A 25,288-nucleotide genomic window follows, 5' to 3' on the forward strand; every position below is an offset into this window, starting at 1 on the left:
GCCACGTTTTGTTAATGACACTCTAATGAAGATGACGGTTTATATATAGTTTTTATTTATTTTTTATTTTAGGGAAGCATATAAGGAAGTAAAAAAAGAAAAGCCACCATTTCTGAATGTACCTGAGCCTAATCCTATACCCGAACCAAAGATACCTGAAGATTTACTTTGCAATGTTTGTAAAGACTTACTCCAAGATGCTGTACTGATTTATTGCTGTGGTGCCAGTTTTTGTGATGAATGTAAGTGATATATATAATCAGCCATTTTATATGTTAGGTTTCTGGAATGATGGATGGACATCTTTTTTTTTTTTTAGCATTATTATTGCATAATCCTATTATTTTCATATTACACTGATTTTTCCTTAATAACCAAAGCACTGCAAGATTGTTGTTATTTTGATCAGTCAAAATTGACCTACACCCCTTTACTTCTTTTTAACCCTGTTGAAAAACTGACTCCTGTGTTCTCTCTGTTGCCAGTCATTGACTTTAATAAAGCCCTCATAACATTAACTGTAGCCTTGTATTTAATTTATTTATTTTTTGTAAATACAGGTGACCCCCCGCTTAATGCTGATCATTCGTTCCGGGAAAACAGAGCGCTAAGTGAATCCGCGCTAAGCGAGCGCCGCTTTCCCATAAGGTAACATATGTATTTATGAGCTGCGGTTGGTGCCATAGGATATTTCCTAATGAATAATAAACAGTAATGAAAAGATGCACAAATGTCGGTCAAAATATTTAATATTCAAATATTTACACATATAAAATATTCTGCATTGCATACGTATAATTATGTGGTAACTACTTGCGTATCAAAAGTAAATTTAAAATTCCAATTAAAATAATGAATTTAATTTAATTGATGAATAATTGATGAATTTAATCATGAAAAATGTGTGGATTTTGAGTTGAACTTTGGCCCTCTTCCAAATAAACTAAAAGGGGTATTAATTTTAAATCCCCTGCAGCGTTACAACCAACAATAAAGTCAACCGATCCTTCGCCGCTTTGAAACCTGGCATGTTTTTTTCTTCTTTCAATATGAAACTTCTTTTAGGCATTCGTTTCCACAAAAGTCCTGCTTCATCTATGTTAAAAACTTGTTGAGAAGTATAACACACAATATCGCTCTTCAATAATTTTAACAAGTTCTTTTTTGAAAGTTTCGGCTCCTTGATCTGCACTTCTGGCTTCTCCCTGGATTTTAAATCTATTCAACCAGCCCTTACCAGTTTTAAATGGTTCCATATTTTTTTTTTTTTTTTTTTTTATAGGTGAGTTTTCTTCAGATCGTCATATTGGCTAATCTCTCTCTCTCACTTTTTTTTTTTTTTTTTTTTTTTTTTTTAATAACATTTAACTTAACTGAATTCTGCATTGGACATTATCTTCAATAAAATTAGTTAGTCTTTTCCATTTCAATCCTAATAGCCGGCTTTAGTCCTAGTTGCTTGCAGTGGAACAGCTATCTTTCCTGCTGCAAAAATTAATTCTTTATTTTTTTATAATTGTTCTTACAGTTAAAGTTGCAAGTCCTAAATTATGGCACACATCCGTTTGTCGTTGACCGGAATCGATTTGCTTCAAAACGTCTAATTTAATTTTCAAATTCAGTCTTTTTCTTACATTTATAGTCTTCGTACTGCGCCCAGACATTGTTGCTTTTTCATTCCTGTCAGTCATTATTAGCTCTTCGAAAATGTAACTGCGTTGGTTGCATTAATTACGATACAATGTTCAAGTAAACTTTCCGTTACGCACGATGTCCAATACTCTACTGAGTGATGACTAGACTTCGGATAAATGCATATAACGCAAATATTACAAGCAATATACTTGATCATTTTTTAAAATGTTGATCTTGGAACTACGTAACAAGTCACTGTACTGAAACTAAATTAGCATGCGAGAAAATTCCACTGAGCATGGGAAAATTTCTCAAGTCGGCGTGGGAAACGTTTCAATGCTGTTTTGCTATTCATTTTCAAGCTATCGACTCCATCAAATGAAACGATTTCGTTAATATGTCAAAAATGTAATCTGTAAAAGAGCGTTATAGTGATCTGTGACAGTGTTATAGTCAGATATGGGTTATAATATAAGAACAGCATTATAGCGAATCAGCGTAAAGCAAACCGCGTTATAACGGGGGCCTGCTGTATTAAAGAAACATGGTGTTTGATTACTGTGACAGGGATTTTTTTTTTTTTTTTTTTAATATATGTTTTACAACGTTTGTACACACTTACTCTGTAATGCTGCACTTATATAATGTTGTTCTGACAGATTTTGCAATGAATCTAAATAATATAAACTATAATTTCTCCTAGTAATTATGATAGTATAAACCAGAGCTATGGTGCTCAGTATGTTCAACGTTGATGTCAATACAGGAACTCTCCAGCTTACGTAATACTCGACTTATGGAAATTCGATTTTACGTAAGTTTTTGCTGGCCTATGCAAACTTAAAAATATCATGGAAACTTATTTTGCATCCCAGAGGAATAAATGAATAAACCCATAACACATCATTTTTTTTTTTTTTTTTTTTTTGTAATTTGTTCCAAGTCCTTGGAAGTTGAAAATTTTGCGGTATAACTAAGCTGTTTATCTCTCTAAAAGGTCATTTTTATAATGCAAATTGCACTACATTTTCATTATTATTATATGTTCCCATTATAAGAATCAATTTTGAGCGCCTTTGTGATATTTTTCTAAAGTACGTTTCTGGAGGTCACGACCATAAAACAATAAAAACATTTGCACTTTTTGGTTTATTAGGCTTTTCTGTTAGTGCATATAATTATAAATGGGTAGTAAACTTGATCTTATTGCATTCGTGATAATACCGATAACTGGAATACTGTGGGTTTTTACGTTACGGTATTATGGTGAAAAACGTTCCCCTACTGAAATCTTCAATCATATAAAAAACAAATTTTCAGAAACTTCTCTTCATTCCTGTTTACATATTACAATGATGAAGGGAAAGTGACCAATGAAAAGTGTAAGATGTGGTTGTGCCAAGAAATGAAACAAACTTGATTCAGAAATGAAGATGAAAATGATTAAGAAGTACGAATGAGGACAAAGTTTGTCATCTATTACAAGGGAATTGGGTCTCGCTGCTTCAACAGTGAATACTATTTTAAAGGACAGTGCGCAAATCAAAGAACATGTCAAAGGATCAACGCACTTAAGATCAATAGTGTTCAAGTGCTATATCGAAGATGGAACAGCTGCTAATAATATGGATGGAAAATCAGATTCAGAAGCGAGTGCCCCTGAGTCTAATGACCATTCAAACAAAACAACACGTATTTATAAAGATATTAAGGATAAGTACGGTGAATCCCAAGCCAAGTTCGTGGCAAGCAGTGGGTGGTTTAATAGATTCAAGTACTGCACTGGTTCCCACAATTTTAAAGTATGCAGTGAAGTTGCCAGTGCCAATTCTGCAGCTGCAGAGAAATTTTGTGATCTGTTGGAAAAAATTATTGATGAAGGGGGCTATTCAACGCAGAAATTTTTAACATTGACGAGACTGCTCTGTATTGGAAAAGAAATGCCCGATCAAACCTACATTGCCAAAGAGGAAAATACAATGACAGGTTTCAAGGTGTCAAAAGATAGGGCCACACTCTTTCCTGGGACTTATGCAGTGGGGCATTACAGATTAAAACCATTGCTTAACCATTCTGGAAATCCTTGTGCATTTAAGGGTATCAATAAAGCCACCCTACTCATGCATTTCTGATCAAACCAGAGAGCATGAATAAAATATCTCTCTTTGAGGGTTGGTTTAAATGCTGCTTCATTCCCCAGGTTGAAAAATATTGTAAAGACAACGATGTTCTTTCAAGATTTTGCTTCTATTAGATAATGCTCCTGGATATCCTATGCATCTAGATGATTTCAGTTCGAACATGGGAGTCATATTTCTGCCAAACATGACTTCACTCATCCAACCTATGGATCAGGGTGTTATTTCGAATTTAAAAGCATACTATTTACGCACATTTGCTCAGGCATTGTCTGCAGTAGACAATGAGAAACATTTTACGTTCAGAGAATTTTGGAAATCTTACAATATGTACCACGCCATCTCGAGCTAAGTTCCGGCCAACCCTTCCCTATCTCTTCCATCATGCAGTTTGATTGATGATTTTTGAGGTTATGATGAATGTCGTGGCGAGATCCAATATTCCTTACATTTTGAGGATACAGCTCTAAAACGGTGTTCGCAGGCCAGCCGCTAGATAGTACACCAAACCAAACCTATTGGTAACTCTCTAGGAGGCTTCCGGATCAGCTAGTGTATAATCTTGCTACCTCTACTCTGCCAGATAGTGACTGGAGGGAGTCCGAGTAGTGTGTATGCGGGGGAGCATTGTCGAGGCCACGTTATGTCAAGGATCTGGGTATATTCTTACCACATGTACGCCATATCCAAAAATTTCATTACTTCATACAGCATGTCCCACCCACTTTTTCTTACTATTGAATACACCATGAATTGTCAAAATAATAGAGCAAGCTTATCTGCGAAAAGATCTAAACCTCCCAAGGACTTCCTAATTCATTTCACAAATATACATGGTCTCAATTCCAATCTCAACGATGTCCATTTCCACTTGCAGTCTTCCAAACCCCATGTACTTTTTCTGACTGAATCTCAGTTATCAGTTGATTCAACTACTGCTCATCTCAGATGTCCAAATTATTTGCTGTATGATTCCTTTCGATTCAAAGGTGGTACTTGTGCATATGTCCGTTCTGATATTCCCTGTCAGAGACTTGGCAATTTGGAATCTCCTCTCTTTGATTTTCTCTGGCTTAAAATCTCTCTACCTCATTGTGTAAAATTCATCTGTTGTCTCTACCGTTCTCCCAACTCCACTAATCACTTGGAGCTCTTTGACTTCCTCTCTTTGCAACTTGACTTTCTCCAGTCCAACTTTCCTAACAGTGAGGTAATTTTCCTTGGTGATTTTAACGTTCATAACTCCAGCTGGCTTCCGTTTTCTAGTCACACCGACCCAGCAGGTCGAGATGCTGAGGCTTTTGCAATTACTAATGACCTAGCACAGATTGTTCATTTACCTACAAGAATACCAGACAATCCTAATCATACAGCCAATACGCTTGATCTTTTTCTCACAAACAACCCTTCTACGTACAAGGTTGAAGGTGAGAGGTCCTTTAGGCACTTCAGATCACAACTTGGTGATTGTCTCTTCTCCAATGGAACCTTTATCTCATGGCTATTCCCAACCTTGTATTGTTTGGCATTACAAGAATGCAAAATGGGATGACCTGCGAGACTTCTTTTCTTCTTTTCCTTGGTCTGATTACTGTTTCAAAACTTCTGATGTCAATGTTTGCTCAGATCGTGTCAGTGAAATTATTCTTGCAGGAATGGAATCCTTTATCCCACACTCCACTTTAAAATCTCATCCTATATCTAAACCTTGGTTTTCCAATAAATGTGCTAAGGCTGTCCAAGAGAAGAACATTGCATATCGTAATTGGCTTCTTTCTAATTCTTCAGTTTCATTTTCTGCCTACACCAAAGGTCGCAACAATTGTAAAGCAGTTATTAATCAGTCCAAACCAGAGTTTGAACAGGCTAAGAGTAGAAAACTTGCTTCTTGCCCTAATGGTAGCCGAGCATTCTGGTCTCTTGCCAAAGCTATTGGCCGCAACTTTTTCCCATCTCTGCTCCCACCTCTGTCCAAACCAGAGGGTTCTGTTGTCACTTCAGCCAAGGATAAAGCTGACCTGCTAGCATCCCATTTTTCTTCCAGCTCATGTATTAATTACCTTGGTAAAACACCTCCCACGATTCCTAACATGCTCCATTCAATGCCTCCTGTGGTCTTCCGTCAAAAGGATATCAGAAGGATTTTGATGAATCTTGATGCTACGAAAGCTCCAGGTCCTGATGGTATTTCTCCACTTGTTCTCAAAACCTATGCTCCTGAACTTACTCCTATTCTTTGCCGCCTTTTTTCACTTTCTTATTCCAAAGGTGTTTTTCCTTCTGCTTGGAAATTTGCTCATATCCAGCCAGTTCCTAAAAAGGGTGACAAATCCCTCCCATCCAATTACCGTCCCATTGCAATTACTTCTACTCTTTCTAAAGTAATGGAGAAATCAGTTAACCGCCAACTTTTAAACTACCTAGAAACCTTCCATCTGATCAACGATCGCCAGTATGGATTCCGTCAGTGTCGATCCACTGGTGAATTTCTGGCTTATGTTACCCATTTATGGACTAATTCAATGGAAAGGGTCGGTGAAGCACAAGTAGTTGCTCTTGAAATCTCAAAGGCTTTTATTCGTGTTTGGCATAAAGGTCTTCTAAACAAGCTTCCATCTTATGGTTTGCCAACTGTGTTTAGTAATTGGTTATCCAGTTTTCTCTGATCGCTCACTGAGGGTGATGGTAGATGGCTCTCTGTCATCTAACTTCTCCACTAATGCCAGTGTCCCCCAAGGTTCAGTTCTTTCCCCCACTCTTTTCCTCTTATATATCAATGACCTTCTTCCATTGACTGGTAATCCCATCCATAGTTTTGCCGATGATAGCACATTGCATTCCACTTTCCATTTTGAGAAACCTTGTCCTGCTCAATCAGCTTCAACTTCTCGAAAATCTGCTACCAATTCCTTAAATCCCGATCTTCAGGTAATTCTCCAGTGGGGCAAAGACAACTTTGTCGATTTCAACCCTTCTAAAACTCAGTCTTGTCTTATATCGCACAAAAAGGATTCTTCTGCTCCTATGCTTACCTTTAGTGACACTCCGATTTCTAGGCAAAATGGTATATCTCTTGGGGATTGCGCTGACTTCTAATCTCTCTTAGCACAAACACATTACAAATATTGCTTCCTCTGCATCTAAAAAACTTGGTTTTCTCTTTTGCTCTCGGCGTTACTTTTCTTCCAAACAGCTGCTCACTCTGTATAAATCGCAAATTCGCCCTGCCATGGAATATTGTTCCCACATCTGGGGTGGTGCCCCCAAAACCTCTTTCAGACTTCTTGATTCCATTTAGAAGAGGGCAGTTAGGTTAATTAATGATTCATCTCTAACAGAGTCTCTCCACTCGCTGTCTCATAGACATACTGTTTCTGCTGCATGCCTCTTCTACAGATACTTCCATGGGCACTGTTCTTCTGAAATGGCTTCTATAATTCCCGCTCTCTCTTTCAAAACAGTCCGAACACGTGCCACCACCAGCCAACATCCATTTACTGTCCAACTTCAAACTCACAGAACCAACTTTTCATCTTCCTCATTTATTCATTCAACTGCCGTTTTCTGGAACAACCGTCCTTCATACCTATTTCCTGAAAATTACAGTCTACAGAAGTTCAAGTCCAATGTCAACAAATATCTTCTTTCGTCTTCTCAATCTCCAACCCAAGCATGGTACTAAGTACTATAGGTTCTAATACCTCTCGTGGTTGAGGTTTACATAAAAAAAAAAAAAAAAAATTAATTTTAAAACAATTTTCATGCAAATTTTGGCAAACGATTTTCTTTCCTGAAGCTGACACCACTTTTCAACCGTATGTCATGATTACAAGAATGAAAATTATGGAGTCTGAGGACGTGTGTGTGCTGTTTAACCTGAAAATTCAGTCGAAACCGTGTAGATCCTTGATAAGATGAGTCGCAATCACTACAAGAAATGTTGTATACCAGGTAATTTAGTTGGGTTGCGAAAGAGGAAAAGCTCCACTAAACTACACAGTTGGGCAATGCAATCCAATAAATAACCTTCTTTGGACATTTTACAGACCCAAACAATGGCCATCTTGAAATCATGTACCATCATGATTGCACCTCCACTAAAACTTCATAATTAGGGTAATGCACTGTGATAAATAATTTTTCCTGGATGTTTGGTGGAGCCGAACATGACCATCATGAAACTGAGTACCATGATTCTTCATTCCATAAAGCTTTCCTGCATTACCTTGTTCAATTAGGATAAGTTTTGCCCTGCGCAAATCAACACTGCTTTGAAGGCTGTGAAGCTTGGGTTTGAATGCAGTATCTCTTTAATAAATTGTGATGTAATGCCTGTCTCTCTATGTATTGCCCTTGTATATCCCTGTTTTTCTCAAACTCTTGGTTGATAGTATTCAATGTGAATTGACAGGATCTTTGTACCACTCTTCTGAGTGTCCACCAGTCCCTTTCCTTCAATTTCTGTAGTCTACCCATACATTTTAAATTTGAAACTAATGAGATATCTCTATACAAGGCTTGATCAAAAATCTGGTGAATGATCTTGCACAAAGTGATCACTGAATCATTACCATCTACCTAATACTGTGTTGGGTCATCATTTGCATGGGTAACAGCCACTATTCGCCTAGGCAGTGACTCCACTAGATTCCTGACGATGTCCGTGGGGATCTGCAGCCATGCTACCTATAAGGCTTTCCACAGCGTCAGAATAGATGATTGTTGCGTGTCCATATGCCTCACTTCCTGTTCCAGAACATTCTTCATGGTTCAGTTAGATTGAGGTCAGGGTTTTTGGAGACCACTCAAGATGGGCCACGTCTTCACTGTGTTCCTCAAACTACTGATGCACAATGTGTGTCGATGAAGTGGCACATTGTCTTGGAAAAACTTGTTTCTGCCTGGACAAAAATACAACGTGGCACTGTACACATGGTTCTCCTAAGAGCCACTGGTAAACCTCACCAGTGATACGTTCCAAATGTACCAAGGATCCTACAGTGGTGGACAAAAAAAGTGCATCACTTGTGAATTTTGCAAATAATGTGTTTTGCGCTGCATTGTGGGTTGCAGAAATGTTCAAAATGCATTTGTTAGATGGGATATATATCTCTGTGAATGAAATCCAATAAAAAGTCTCCACCTGATACACCTAATTTCCATAAATATCACCCCAAACGGTAAAATGTGTAATTACTGGAAATATAAGAAATCATGCAAATGGCAAACTTGACAACCTAACATACATTTTATTGCATTTACGTGTACAAACTGAAATGACAAGTTAACATAATAGTGTTATGTACTGTAAATCAGCAAAATAAATGCTCAATATTTTGTTGTTTCTCCTCAAGCTGCAATTATGGCCTTGTAACAATCCTTTTAGCCTAGAGTTAATCAACTTCTGGATATATGGTTGCCCAATTTCGTGGTACCATACCCTTACAATGCTCTCCTGCAGCCGAATCTTACTTGTTCGCTTCTTCTGAGCAATTTTAGACGACATGATGTACCCACAATTTTAAGTGGGGTTCAAATCTGTACTGTTGCTGGGCCAGTTCAACACTGTAATGCCAAGATTTCTGAGTTATGACTGTACCTTAAGGGAGAAATATGAGGGAAATATAGGTGTAAGTATGTTTTAAGCCATGTGAGACAAGAAGACAATCCCATCATTACATCTAAATAGCATAAAACTTACTAATTTTGCTGTGTGCAAGGTGCTAAGGCCTGAAAAATTGAAAAATTCAGTTTTGCACGCCTGTGTGGTGATCCTTAATAACGGGTTTCAGGCCCTCCTCTACGGTGAATGCAGAAACCTAGCAGTGTAGGTTTCTGCATTCACCATACCATACCATTAATAAACTTAATTTGCACCATCCCTTTGCTTGTTATACATCCCCAGGCCATCTGTCCAGCTGGGAACTTTACAGTGGGGTGTTATGTAGTCAGGATGGTATGCTTCCGATTTTCATCTTCTGACATATCGCTTCCCGTCCAAGCCATATAGGTTGAATTGAAATTCAACCTATATGGCTTGGACGGGAAGCGATGACAGTGTTCCATTGCTCTTTTGTCCATGAAACATGCATTGTAACCCAAGAAAGTTGTTTCTTCCTCATTTGTTGGGTCAACAAAAGCTTCTTCTTGGGGCCATAGGCATGCAGACCACATTCCAAAAGTAGTCTTTGGTTAGTTCGTGCACTTGTTTCAACACCGGAAACTATCTCAAATTCCAGTTTTAGATCAGGAGCACTAGTATGGCGATTACAAAGGTATCATCATCAACAACCATTTTGAATCCACTGCAGGATGAAGGCCTCTCCAGCAACTTTCCAGTTCCTTCTCTTTTGTGCAATGGTTACTACCCATGAACTCGTGAATTTCATATGTCCATCTCTGCCGACCAGGCTAGCCGAGTGGGTAAAGTACCTGCCCGGCAACCCAAAGGTCGCGGGTTCGATTCCCGCCTCGGGCTTGGATCAAAGTACTGCAAAAACCTTGGGAGGTGCAATATGACCACAGAAGCCAATGCGCCAACAACTACCAAAAAAAAAAAAAATTATGTCCATCTCTGTCATTGTCTTCGAGGTTTTCTTCTAGCTCCTGTTGAGTACCATTCTGTTATTTTCTTAGTCCTTCTGTCATCTTGGTGCACTATAGCCTTAGATGCTGATGCGCCATAAAAATCCTAATAACCAACCAACCAACCTTCTGTCATCATGTCTTCGAGGTATGTGTCCTGCCCAAGTCCATTTTAGTTCTTTAGTTTTGATAAGAACGTCCCTTACTTGAGTTTGCTAGCCTGATCGATGTGTTTCTCTTCTTATCTAACAGTCTGATTCCTAATATAATTCGTTCCATTCTTCGCTGTGTAGTTTTCAGTCCATTCTTTTGGTGAGTGCCCAATTTTCGCTTCCATAAGTCATGTTGGGGAGTGTACGTTGATTCATTATTTTATTTCAGACAATTTGGGATATTGATCCTCAGTATGTGACTATATTTCCTGAATGCTATCCATCCAAAATTTATTGTTCTCTTGACTTCCATCATTATTGCAGCTAATAACCTGTTGCAGATAACTATATGAATCCACCTTTTCAACTACTGCTCCTTCAATGATTATATCCATTTCTCTGGCATACTTGTTCATCATTACTTTTGTTTTAGCCATATTCATCTTTATTCCATTCCGAAAATCCTTAGTAACTCTGCGTAACTGATTAAGATTTTCCTCTAATTCTTTAGGATCACAGCTTATGATCACAATGTCATCTGCAAATTGTAAATGGTTTAGGTACTCTCCATTATACTGACTCCTTTCTGTGACTAGTGCAATCTTCTTAAAACTTCGCAGATATTTTTCTCCTTGTAACCCTTTTCTAAATTTTAAATTTGCTACTGTCTTTGTCTAGTCTAATAAAGGAGGTAGCGTTCTCATATATTTTCTTCCAAATCATAATGTATGGGGTGTCTATGCCTTGTCTTTCCATTGCTTTAAACATTGCCTTATGTGCTGTATGTAGTCATACAGCATAGCCTTTTCATAATCCATAAATACCAGGCATAATGGTGTTTTATATTCATTTGCTTTCTCTATTAGCTGTGATATTATATGGAGGTGATCCATAGTTGAGAATCCTGTCATAAAGCCAGCTTGCTCTTTCAGTTAATTGCCATCAAGTATTCTTTCTAACTTGTTAGTAATGTCTACAAGTTGTTGACAAAGGTCAACAACTTGAAGATGTGGGATAGCAAGCTAATTGGTCTATAATTTCCAATTTATCTTGTTTCTTTAGGCGTCACACCTTTTCTAATGCATTTTGTGATGATTCTTGCCAGTTTCTGTGTCATGTCTCTTCTTCCCAATTTTAACAACTCTACGCTAACTTCATCTTCCCCCAGGGCTTTCTGATTCTTCATTTTCTTCAACGCATGTTCTACCTGATCAGGAAGGATTATCAAGTATGTTGTATATGTTATTTATTGGTGATCCATGTTTCCCACTGCTAGCATCATTCCCTCGCTCCTTGTATGATCCTTTTTTGTAGTCTTCTGCGATTTGAATTATGCCTTCTGTGCTATTTATCAGTACACCCTCACTATTTTTCAGTTTCAGTATCATTTGTTTTTCTATATTACTGCTCATGACTGCTGATTTTAGTCCTTTGTTTTCCCTTAATGCTTGTTTTACTTTTCTTGTGTTAGATCTTTTTATGTCCCCTCTGAGTCTCTTTATAGTGGCTTTGCATAACTCAGTATACTCAATTTTGTCCTTGTCAGTGTCTATATAGCTCTTCATTTGTCATCTTCGGTTCATCACGAAAAATATTTCTCGGCTAATTTTTTCTTCTTACTTTAGCTTTCTCATAAGTGATTTTTCTGAAAGTGATAAAGCTTTCTTAGGCTTTATCACTTTCAGAAAATTGTTGTATCCCTTGTTGATATCTTGGTCCTGTAAGATCTTTAGAAGCTCAAACTTGTTCTTAAGTTCCAGTACATACTACTTTTTCTCCTCTTCTGTTATCTCAAAGACCTTCGCATTATTTATTCGAGTCAGTTTTTTCCTTTCTTTTCTTACATCTATATCAAGTGTGCATCCTACCATTCTGTGATCACTTCCAACATTTACCTTGTTCAGGATGGTAACATCATTCACGATATATCTTCTGTTAGTGAGGATGTAGTCGATTTCATTAGTTGTTAATCCATTTGGGCTCTTCCATATCCACTTTCTGTTCACCATTTTCTTGAAAAAAGTGTTCATTACTGACAATCCTCGAGATTCTGCAAATTCCACAAGTGTTTCACCTCTTTCATTTCTTTCACCAATTCCAAATTTTTCCTATAGTTCCCCTTTCTGTGCTGTTTTGTCTGTTTCTGACCTTAGCATTGAAGTGGGTTTTGTGCTCATCTAAAAGACTCTCACTTTCGGTGTACATTTCTTCAACCTCTTCATCATCATGGCTCGACATTGGCGCATAAATCATTATAACCTTTAGCTTTTACCTCTTAGAAATTCTGATCAGTAGTCTTGACACTCGTGCTGATGTACTTTTGAATTCCAAAATGTTGTTTTTTCTATCTTTATGGACCAGAAAGCCAATTCCACCTTCGCTCCTTTCACTGTTTCCCTTGGCGTACAGCAGATTTCCACTTGATAAACTTAAAGTAATTCATTTTTTCTTCTTGTTTCAGCCAAACCGATGATATTCCAATTCACATTTTCTAATTCCTTTTTCCAGCTCTAATATCCCATCTTCACCGATGAGTGATCTTACGTTGTAACTGGCCAAGTTTGGTTTCCATGTATTGCAGCCTGGTCGTACCCAGAGATTCAAAGCATCCTCTGATCCTCTCGCTGCTGTAAGAGGAGGAGTGAAAGCTGCTGAGAACTGAGGGCCATTTGTTTTGTCATGCTGTCATGTGGTGGAGAATTTGATCTTTTCCTCTTCACGCTGACCAGGCATCATGAAGAGAACCACTCTAAACTATAAATAGACGACAAATAGATGGAATTCGAAATACTGATTAAGTCATCGAATGTGGACATTGTAGCGATATCAGAAACATGGTGCCATTCAGATATAGCAGATTGCAAATCTTGAATATGGGGAGTACAACCTTTATAGAAAGGACAACTGGCACAGAATGGAAGGGAGACTGATGTTTTTCTCTTGGTAAAGAAGCATATAAACTAAGTCGGTACACATGGTTGATATAGGTAGACAGTAAAACATTGAGTCAGTTTGGTGTAACATGAGTAGTGGAAAAATAAAATGTGAGTAGAAGTATGTTGTAGCACAAATGACTGTGATGAGTAGAATAAGGAGCTGTACAGACAAAAAAATGGGCCAATAATATAGTGTCTTAAAATAAGGAATTTCTGAGCTGGTTACTTGCACAATATTAGTACCTTTCTGGATTTTATTGGATGACATGCTTTCTATAATAGCATGTTAGAGAGGCAAGAAAAGAAAGCAGTACTCTTGATCTGATTATATTCAGCTGTGATCACAATGTATTGATGTAGGAGTTACCTGAAGATGTAACTTCTGATGACGGTAGAGGGAAGGGATGTTGTTTTCATAAAGCTAACTACAATAGTCTTAGAAAGTTTTAAAATAATTTTCAGAGGACCAACCATAATGATTCAACCTGCAAATTCAAAATGAGAAGCATTCAGGAAAGTAATCGTCGAAGCTACCAAGCTTTTCACCCCAACTGAAAGATACTATTCAAACTTTAAATTGAATGGATGACAGATGAACTGACGAAATAAGTGCCAAAAAAAAAACCAAACATAAAAAATGTGATGATTATAAATTATCATTGAACACTGAAACATATATTATGTATAAACTGTTTGCAGTTGAGTCATAAAGGCATATCTTTGGTTGTAATGTGAAGAATAGTAGAAATAGAAGGAAAGGAATGAATTACATTGTTCAAATAGATATGAATGGCATCACTGTTGATGATTCTTTCTGGTTGCTGACACACTGAATAAAGATTTTGCGTCTACAATTCATCCGTGAAGAAGTGTTTACGAATGGATGTACCAGAAATATTCCAATTGATAAATGGGAGCCAATTTTGCAATAACTGAGGAGAAAGAAATTGTTGAGGCTAAAAGTAAATTAAGCATCTATGGCTGGTGGAATCTATCCAATTATATTAAAAGAAGCAGCAAAAAGGTATGTAAACTTTTAGCCATATGAGTCATCCTTGGATTCATGAGCAATTCCTGTGGATTGGAGTTGTGCAAATGTCCCCCACCCATTCATCAAGAAACAGGATCAAAGAGAGAGAAGTGATTATAGACCTGCAAGCTCAACCTCTGTTACAGGGAAAAAATGGAATCAGTAATCAAAGAAGTAATGTGAGATCATCATGAGAGGAATGCAGTTATATGGCAATCAGATCAAAGCTTTTGATACTATTTTCTGCATGAAAGACTGGCCCCGGGTGCCAAGCGTTTCCGTGGCCAAGCGATTCTTGCGAGTTTATAAAGCGTTTTTCCTCCAAGTGACAGAGTTTTCCTTGTTTTTCTCTTAGAATTAAAATTTTCTGTTAAGTAGCTCTACTTACTTAAAAACACTAAGAAGAGAGCCCAGAAGAAGGCAAGTACCTTTTTCTTTAATTTAACTAGCCGTACTAACTTACTAACTCTACGCTTGGCCACCAAGCGGCACTGCTCCTGCCTCCCCGTGGCGGGGCCGGTAACCTGGGTGGTAAAGGCAAACCCCCAGGGCAAAAAGGAGCAAGCATGGATAAAAATCATTATCCAAACTTAGAGCCTTTGAGCTCAAAAGCGGAAGATTCCAACCCTGACCATGACTCAAGTCAACCTAAAAGACTGCGAAGAGAAGCAGAATGTCATGACGATTGCCCAAACTTCCTGGTGATTCATTCCCTGTCCACCCAACCTGTGGGTAAGTTGTCACCATTCTTAATTCAGAAAATCTTGGAGTCAATTGCAGGATCACCAAAAATGGTTAAAAGACTGCAATCCGGAGACCTTCTGATAGAAACAGCCACCTCCAAACATTCTGAGCGGCTGTTAAAAACAACAACATTTGGTGGGTTGACAGTAGAAATTACTCCCCACAAAACTCTAAATTCATCAAAAGGTGTCATCAGCGAGTGGGACCTAATTACAGTCTCCGAAGAAGAACTACTCCAAGAACTCAGCAGTCAGAAAGTAGTAAATGTAAAACGGATCATGACAAAAAAAGATGGAAATCTTACTCCAACAAGATCCATCATTCTGACATTTAGCACTCCAGACTTACCATCCTGTATTAAAGCTGGTTATTTAAACTGCCGGATTCGACCATACATCCCGAATCCTGTTCGTTGCTTTAAATGTCAGAAATACGGCCATTCCCAGCAGGCTTGTCGCGGGGAAGCCACATGTCCCATCTGTGGCTCTAAAGATCACACCCAAGCGGATTGTTCAGTCAAAACTCCTGTTTGTCCAAACTGCAAAGGAAGCCATCCAGCCTTTTCCAAAACTTGTGAGCTATGGATAACAGGAAAGAAAATACAAAAATACAAAATTGAAAATAAAGTCACGTTTCCTGAGGCACGTAGACAAGTTATGTCGACCATGCCTAGTGGTTGTTCTTATGCAGCTCGAACTAGAAACTTTGTTTCTACTGCAGCTCAAACGGATGTATCAGTTCCGCCTAACACCTCTCTAGCGAATTGGCTTAAAGTTACACTTTCAACCTCTAAAAAAGATAATCCTCATAATCCTCCAAAAAAAACTAGCGAAGCCACAAATACTCCAATCAGTATCCCTACTCATACCCCATTGGTCTCGATTGAAAAAGAACAATTAAAATCTCACTCAGTCTCAAAAAAAATGGAAGCGCCTACCAATAATATGGATGTAGATGAGCTGCTACATAATGAGGAGCCCATTCTAGAACTCCATGCAGATGACACCATGGATCTTGGACGCCCCACATTCCCAAAAAAAGACCGGAAAAAATGTCCCACGAACAAAAAACAGTCAGACGAATCATCCTCAGCCAAAACTAAATAATGTATAACATCATACAATGGAACTGCAGAGGACTAAGTAGTCATTCTGATGACTTAAGGGATTTACTAGCTCAATTCAATCCCATAGGTGTATGCCTACAGGAAACTTTCTTGTCACCCCAAATTTCACCAAAATTCTTAAATTATGTGATATATAGACGAGACAGGAGTTCAAACTCTGCTGCTCGTGGCGGAGTAGCTATTCTTGTTAACTCTGACATTCCATCCAGGCCGATCCAATTGAGAACCACTGTAGAAGTTGTCGCAGCTTGTATTGCAGTTGGTATTTCAATTACCATTGTTTCCATCTACATTTCACCCTCTCTACCACTTCCTCATTCAGAACTTGACAACCTGATTTCACAACTCCCAACTCCAATTTGTCTCTTTGGTGACTTTAATGGACATCATCCATTGTGGGGGTCTGCTACAATGGATAGAAGAGGCAAATTGGTGGAGGAATTCATGAACAATAACGGTCTTAATTTACTAAATTCTGGATCTCCTACTTACATACACCTAGCAACAGGATCTGTTTCTGCAATCGACTTATCAATTTGTTCACCCTCTGTCTTTCCAATCATGACATGATCAGTATTAACTGATCCCTTTAACAGTGATCACTTTCCAATTATTTGCTCACTACAAACAAGAGTAACTCCGAATCCTGTTCAACGATCCAACTGGCAGTTTAAAAAGGCAAATTGGGAAGGATATTCTGCCCAAATACTCTTAGACAGATGTTATGTTCAAAGACAACATATTGATGAAGTAAATACTTATATAACCAATCAGATTCTCACTGCAGCTAATGCTTCCATTCCAAAATCCACGCCTTATCACAAACACAGAAATAATTGGTGGAATACAGATTGTTTAATTGCCAAACAGGAAAAAAACCGTGCTTGGAATAATTTCCGCAAGTATCCCACCACTAGTAACCTAATTTCTTATAAAAGACTCAAAGCGAAAGCTAGACAAGTTAGGCGGAAAGCGAAACGGGATTCATGGATTGCTTTTGCCTCAACCATTACCAAAGACACGGATACACGGGTCATCTGGAAAAGAATACAGGCATTAAATGGCAAATTTTCTCGGCTGCCCTCTCCGATACTTCATTGGAGAGGGAAAGACATTTCTACTCCTGAAGAAGTTGCAAATGCATTAGCAGAATCATTTGCAAAAATCTCAGCTTCTGCCACCTATGCGTCTGCCTTTCAGAACATCAAAGCAGGTGCAGAACGGTATAAAATCAACTTCTTCACGCGCCGCTCACTGTCGTACAACCAACCATTTACATTAATAGAACTGCAAGAATCATTAAACAGATCTTCCAATAGCGCTGCAGGACCAGATGGAGTTCACTACGTTATGCTAAAGCATTTACTTGATGAAGACTTGAGAACTCTATTAATTTTTTATGATCGGATCTTCACTGAAAATGCCTATCCTTCTTCATGGCGCCATTCGTTCGTTATCGCCTTACCAAAACCAGGAAAAGATCCTTCCTGTGTTGAAAATTACAGGCCAATATCTCTTACGAGCTGCATGGGAAAAATTTTCGAAAGGATGGTTCATACTAGACTCACCTACATCCTGGAGTCAGAGAATCTTCTTCCAGAACAACAATATGGCTTTCGGAAAAACAGATCAACACTGGACGTGCTTATCAAAGCCGAATCTCATATCCGCAATGCCTTTGTCATGAAACAACATCTAGTCATGGTCAATTTAGATCTTGAAAAGGCATTTGATACAACATGGCGCCATGGTATTATTAGGGACCTTTACCATCTGGGGCTTCGGGGCCATTTGCCGGAAATAATTCAAAATTTCCTGCAATTGCGCTCTTTTCAAGTCCGGTACAAAAACATCCTCTCTACATCTCACATTCAGGAAGAGGGAGTCCCACAGGGATCAATACTCAGTCCAACACTGTTTTCAATCAGAGTTAGTAGTATGACACGAGATATCCCAAAAACTGTACAAACGTTTATGTATGCAGATGACCTTACCATTTCCTGTCAATCTCAAAGTATGAATACCATTGAACGGCAGCTACAACTTGCCATAACCAAAATAGAAACCTGGACTTCACTGAACGGTTACAGACTGTCAGAAAAGAAATGCACTGTCACACACTTTTGCAAGAAGCGAACTCTCCATCCCGAACCTGAACTGCAAATAAACAATACTCCAATCCCGCTTGTTAATACCGTTAAATTTCTTGGACTACTATTAGACCGCAAACTAAATTTCCAAGCTCACATCACTTATTTGAGAACTACTTGTTTAAGGCATTTGAATATACTTCGTTCTGTCTCATCTATGTCATGGGGAGCTGATCGGTGTACTTTGCTGCATCTCTATAGAAGTTTAATCCGTTCACGACTAGATTATGGTTGTCCAGTGTATGACTCTGCCAGGAGCACTACATTAAAACAGCTAAATATGATCCATCACAGTGCTCTGAGAACTGCGCTGGGAGCTTTCAGGACTTCTCCGATCCAAAGTCTATATATTGAAGCGCATGATCCCCCATTACACCTGCGTAGAAAAACACTACTGCTTCACTACGCTGCTAAGATCCAAAGTCTACCATCGCACCCAAGTTGGGAGTATCTCTATAATACTCGTTGGGATGCCTTCTACGAGAGCAAACCAAATGAAAATAGACCCGCCTCTCTCAGGATCAAAGAACTTGTTCAGACTTGGAATATCAATTTAAATGACATTTTCCAAGACACAACTACACCTGTTGCTCCTTGGACATATGTGTCTGTCTTTCAAGATACATACTTCCTCCAGTGGGGGAAAAATATACCTTCCTGCAATATCAGACAGTTACATTCAGCTCATGCTACGGACAACCATGCCTGTAAAATTTATACGGATGGTTCAAAAACTGAGAGTATGGTAGGTGCTGCGGCAGTTTTTCCTTTATTTACAAGTTCAGCCACATTACCGCTTGCTAGCAGCGTCTTCACAGCTGAATTATATGCTATTAAGTTAGCGCTTAGTAAGATAATTGAGCTCTCCATCTCATCTGCCATAATTTACACAGATTCTCTTAGTGCTGTCTCTGCCATAAGGAAGAATTCCTCCATTTCTCACCCTATATTGAAACAGATTCATTCCCAGCTATTCGCTTGCAGTGTGTCCAATCAGTCAATCAGTTTTTGCTGGATCCCTGGCCATTCAGGCATTCCGGGAAATGAAAGTGCTGACTTTGCCGCTAAACATCCCCAACCCGCTCTCTCACAACATCCTCAGGTTCCTTTCTCTGATTTTAAGTCGGTCATACGCAAAGCCTGCTATGATAAATGGTAACAGACCTGGAAAAGTGAGCCTAATAATAAACTTTATCAGATAAAAGAAGATCCAAAGCTGTGGCTGTCTGGCTTCCGAAGAAATAGACGAGAGGAAGTGGTACTGGCAAGACTCAGAATTGGACACACTCACTATACTCATCTCTTCCTATTATTGGGGGAAAGTCCACCGCAGTGCTCATCCTGTCAGACGCAACTTACAGTCCGTCATTTCCTGGTTGATTGTCCCTTACATTCAACCATCCGGTCAAACACTTTTCAGTCACTCTCTACATTGAATATATCACCTGATTTATCTCGCATCTTAGGAAATGAAGCAAATATTGAAGAACTTTTATTATATCTAAAACATATTGGTTTGTACAGAAGCATATAATTTAATCTCTCTAACAATACGCTTTTGTGAATTAACGATGAAGAGACACAATTTGGCCGTAGTAGCCCTTGTGTCGTTAAACCGAACAACAACAACAACAGCATGAAAGACTGCTCTGCAAATTCAAACAATGTGGAAATTAAGGTTAAGTTTGGGACAGGAAATTGGATGCCAGATCAGTTCTGCTTAATATACGTATACCCTAAAGAAACTAAGGCTCAAATTGCAAGGGTGAGGCCAGAGTTGGGGGTGGGAAAGGCTAATAATTTTCTAGTGATCTTAAACAAGGTGATTTCTTTTCCTGCTGAAAGGGGAGAAAAAACGCTTTTACCTATTCCTTTTAATAATTTGTCAAACCCCTTTCTTAAATTTATTCAAACTACCCACATCCACAACACTTAAAAAAAGTTTATTCTAACACTTGATTACTCTTTGTCTGAATGCAAATCTCTGCACATCTATTCTGTGGCCATCCTTTTTCAATTTAAGTTTATTTCCCATGTATGTTTCATCTGAGAAATGTGCCACATTTAATTTACTTACTTCTTTTAAAACTTTATACACTTGAATCAGGTCTATTTGCAGGGGCATAGTTCCAGAAACTGCAAGTTGAGAGGGTATTAGAAGGAATCTCCAATTCAGCAGCATTTGCAGACTTCTTGTTCTTGTTCTTCTACAGCCATTGGTGCACTATGACCCCACATGCTGATAAACCTAATAAATTCCCAAACAAACAATCTACAGCCATTGCTGACTTTAATTTTATATTATTATTATAATTTTGTAGTTAACAGATCTTTAGTTTTCTCTTTGGTGTCATCCTGAATAGTGTTGAAACTTAAAGCAAAGTACACATGTTTCTACTATGAAACCTAAATCAAAAATAAAACAGGCTAAATAGGAAACGTGATATTCTCCTATAACCATGTACAGCACTGTACCTTTGACCTTGTGTGATAAGGAATTTGTTGAAATAGTTAAAATCTAAACAAGCAAAGTTTTTATTGAGAGTGAAAGAGTATGAACAGCTTGTATATTGGCATAATGAACTTGCCACTAATGCTCCTTCTACTGCACCCACACTGACTTGTTTGGTCCTGCATTGGCTGACATGATTGCACAAACGGCAGTCCTTTTTAACCCATGTTTGAAATATATGAATTAACATAGGTGGTAGGCTCTAGTTCTTTGAACCAAAGTAATCATAAAACTGTAATCATGGTAAATATTGCCATGAAGTATGGTTTTGTGATTACCCTGCCATCTGCTGCAGTGTGCACAAGTTTTATTCACCAGTTGGTGAATAGAAACTTGTAGGTATCTTCCTACACCTGGAAGTGAGTTCCAGTTTGCATCGTGTACCTATTACCTCTTCACTCATAACACTGAATTTTGTAAAGGATATTTTTTGACGTATTGCATATGTAATATTGTTGCAATGTCCCTTTCTTACTGCAAGTGTCCAATTACTTGCTATGACTTCCTATTTGTAGTTGTGGAAATAGTTGTGTTATTGTCACATCTAAATATTACAGTGAAGTATTTAGGGTTGCACAATTTTTAGAATTAGGATATTTGATAGATTTCTGACCATCTGAAATATATTAATGAAGTGTTTTTGCTTTTTTTTTTTTTTTTTTTCAAACAGATATAATTTGTGTTATTTGTAAAATATATTTTAAGTTAGAATTGGTTAATTGTTTAATTGAGAATAAAGGTAACAGATTTCTTTTATTTGTAGGTGTGCGACAAGCTCTTCTGGATTCTGAAAATCACGAATGTCCAATATGCCATGAAACTGGTATTTCTCCTGATACGTTGATTCCAAATAGATTTTTGCGTACATCTGTTCTTAACTTTAAGAATGATACTGGATATACGAGAGGCAAACGGATTCAGTATTCCAATACAGGAGTTTTAACTACTGGCTCTTCTGCTGCCATTTCTCTGACTTCTGTTTCTAATTCTGCTAGCATTATAACCAGCACTGGCTTTTCTGTTTCTTCAGGCTGTAGCAGCATTAATAGTATTATTAACAGCAGTGGCAGTAATAATAATACTGCTATAATCACAACTGTTGCTGTCAGTGCTCCTGTGGCTACTGTTATTTCTTCTGCTGGTTCTACTGCCACCACCACCATTCCTTCTACTGCTACATTCACCACCACCACCACCACCACCACCACCACCACCACCACTGCTGCTGCTTCTACTACTACTACAACAATAGCAACTACTGCACTTGCTACTGCCAGTGCCATTAGCACTACTCTTTCTACTCTGACAACTGCATCTGATACCACCTCTACTGTTACCACCTCTGCATCTGCTACTACCACCACCACTGCTACCACTTTTACCATCACCACTGCTGCTACTACTACTGCCACCACCACAACCACCACTACTGCTACTGATACCGCTGTTTCTGCTGTTGCTATCACTCCTTCAATAACTGCTGCACATGATACAGCTACAGTTGCAACTCCTGCTGCTACTCTTGTGACTGCTACTGCTGATGATGACTGTGCTGTGCCTACTATTATTTCTGCTCTGAAATCAGTGAATGTTGCTGCTACTGATAATCCTATCATTTCTACTATTGTAAGTGCCATTAGTGAGTCTACTTCTGCTATTAGCATTACTACTTCTACTGTTAGTAATATCATTACTGCTACTACTACTACTGCTGCTGCTACTACTACTACTACTACTAACACCGCCGCCAATCTGGCAGCTTCCTGTGCTACTGCTGATGTATCTACCTGTGCAAAAGCTGGAACTGTTACTGTTACATCTTCTCTGCTGCCTCTTCCTTTTGATGAAGAAATGATATGCCAACATTCATCAGACTCTGCTGCTGACAGTAAGAATTTAGAACAAGAAACAAATCCACAAAAAGTACAACAGGAACACCAGCAGTGTTTTGAACAGAACACTTTTGACTCTGTACATTCTTCATCATATCCAAATATAACATCACAATCTGTGGCTTCAGCTGTTATTGAAAGTGTGGCTGATCCCGAAATCAGCATTGGGTAGGTGGTTTTTTTTTTTTTTTTTTTCTTTTGTATCTTATTATTCCTTGCTTCTCAAGTATACCTTTATATTTGAATATAAACATATGTTTTAATATAGTTTGACCTCCCAGATTTGATATCTGTGGAACTGGATTGGTTTATGGAAGCCTTGGCATTGTGTGTTTGTGTGTGTGTGTGTGTGTGTTTATGTTTGTGTGTGTATATATATATATATATATATATATATATATATATATATATATATATATATATATACACATACATACATACATACATACATACATTTAATTTAATAGAAATGAAATGAAATGTATCTGAAAAGGAAAATTTTTAATTCACATAATTGTAATGTTAATGAAGTAAGAAAGCAAGGTGCATTCACACACACTCAAACACACACATAAAAAAACATTTATTTATGTAGCAAATATTAATTGATTGTAAATCACAAAATAAACAAACCTGATCTGCTATATGAAGGTAGTAATGAATTCATTTGTATACAGAATTAGAAAAATAAAATTTGTGTACATATTTAAAATATATCTACACACTGATAACATATGCAGTACATACAAAATGGGCAATACCAGACATTTTTAAGAATACCCAAAAGGTTTTGGATGAGTAATGACAATTGATTAAATTGAAATTTAGTGAGGGATCATTTTGCTGATTAGCACTCTTCACTGACGATCTGGGTTTTTAAGTTGTTGCTATTTGATGATAAGAATATGTGTAAGATTTTCCACTCACACTTTCATTATACAATGCTTGTTTTGTTGCAGAATGCAGTGTGGACGTTTTATGAATAATTACTATACAGTAAAAAAAACAGTGCAGAAATAGAGAAAGAAAATGCAAGGTATAAGGAATGGGTAGGATAAAAAAAAAAGGGTTGAAAAACACAGTAATGGATCTAAGTAATTTGGTACCAAAAGCATTAAAGTGAATGGTTGTTGGCATTTTTGTCAGTCACTACTACTTTAAATTTCAAATTACTAATGGGTTGATAATTTTGGAAACTGTTTCTTTTCTTCAACAGAACTTTTTTTTTACGTTTATATGGGCGTGTGTGTGTGTTGATTATCTGATAACATATGCAGTACATACAAAATGAGCAATACCAGACATTTTTAAGAATACCCAAAAGGTTTTTGGATGATATCCTAAGCACAGAGATCAGAACCAATCATATTCTAAACTTGTGGCTTCGTGGCTGAGAAGACAGAAGATACTCATTAATACTATTTATTAAAAATTAATTTTTAGTAAATATGTGAAAAGGAATGAAAGTGAAAACCTTGTTTATTCAGTATAAAATTATTGAAAATATGATGTATTTTGAAATTGTTCCCCAACCAATATTTTAGTGCATTTTGGTATAGATAATTCAAATTTCTGAATTGAGTTCCACAACTTGTGAATAGCTTGGCTGATCTGAAAAGACTGCCAAAACTACATGTAGTCATGCAGAATTATAATGAAATTGAATGGAACTATAATGAAAATTAACTATTATTTTTGTATGCAAGTTTATGTGATATGTGTACTCAATTAATAATGTTTCTTTTCATTTACTGAAGCTGTTCCCATTACTACATTCATTGAATATGTAAATTGTCAAATAGAACTGAATTTTATCTTCCTTCGGAGTTTGTTCTCCTGCGGCATTGTTTTAATGCCTCAATGACTTCCATTGGCATACAATGACTTGCAGTGGCATACATCTTTGTATGAATGTTATCATACAAAGTTGATAACATTGACATCCATTTTAAACAAAATAATGAAAATTCTTTGTTGTATTAGAATCAGTATTGGGAATGCTAGTGATGCAAGAAAGCAAGCTTATAAAGCATTAGTCAACAAAAGAAATCTGACATGACTTGTCCATTTTTAGTTCTTTCTTGAGTTTAATCAAGGTGCCTACTTCCAAACAACAGATGGAAGTTTGATCCAACAATCAACCACTGACTGACTCAAGGCAAACTTCCTCACATTTGTCCTGCAATCATCCTTCCTCAATTCAATTTTATATTCCCTCGTATGTATTGTGAACAAGAGGAAGAATACCATCTGTATTGAGCTTGCTCAATCCATTCAAGACCGTAAACACATCAGTGAGATCACCTTTGCAGGTGCCTAATCTCAAGATGCTGCAATTTGAACTGAAGCATTTCTTGGCAAGACATCTATTTTGTTCCCCCCCTCACC

General features: G+C 37.7%; 1 protein-coding gene across 4 annotated transcripts in view; it reads left to right on the forward strand.

Annotated features, from left to right (window-relative positions):
• Positions 1-25,288, forward strand: part of snama (something that sticks like glue) — a 489,984-nt gene that overhangs the window by 279,199 nt on the left and 185,497 nt on the right. For all 4 annotated transcript variants that reach the window (XM_090377736.1, XM_090377737.1, XM_090377734.1 and 1 more), the window contains 2 exons: positions 73-242; positions 21,772-23,068. In XM_090377736.1, the coding sequence (XP_090233862.1) occupies positions 73-242; positions 21,772-23,068 (1,467 nt within the window). The remainder of the gene's footprint in view (positions 1-72; positions 243-21,771; positions 23,069-25,288) is intronic.

The sequence above is a fragment of the Mastigoproctus giganteus genome, chromosome 7 (assembly GCF_048544385.1).
Source record: "Mastigoproctus giganteus isolate SK-2022 chromosome 7, ASM4854438v1, whole genome shotgun sequence".
NCBI lineage: Eukaryota > Metazoa > Arthropoda > Arachnida > Uropygi > Thelyphonidae > Mastigoproctus > Mastigoproctus giganteus.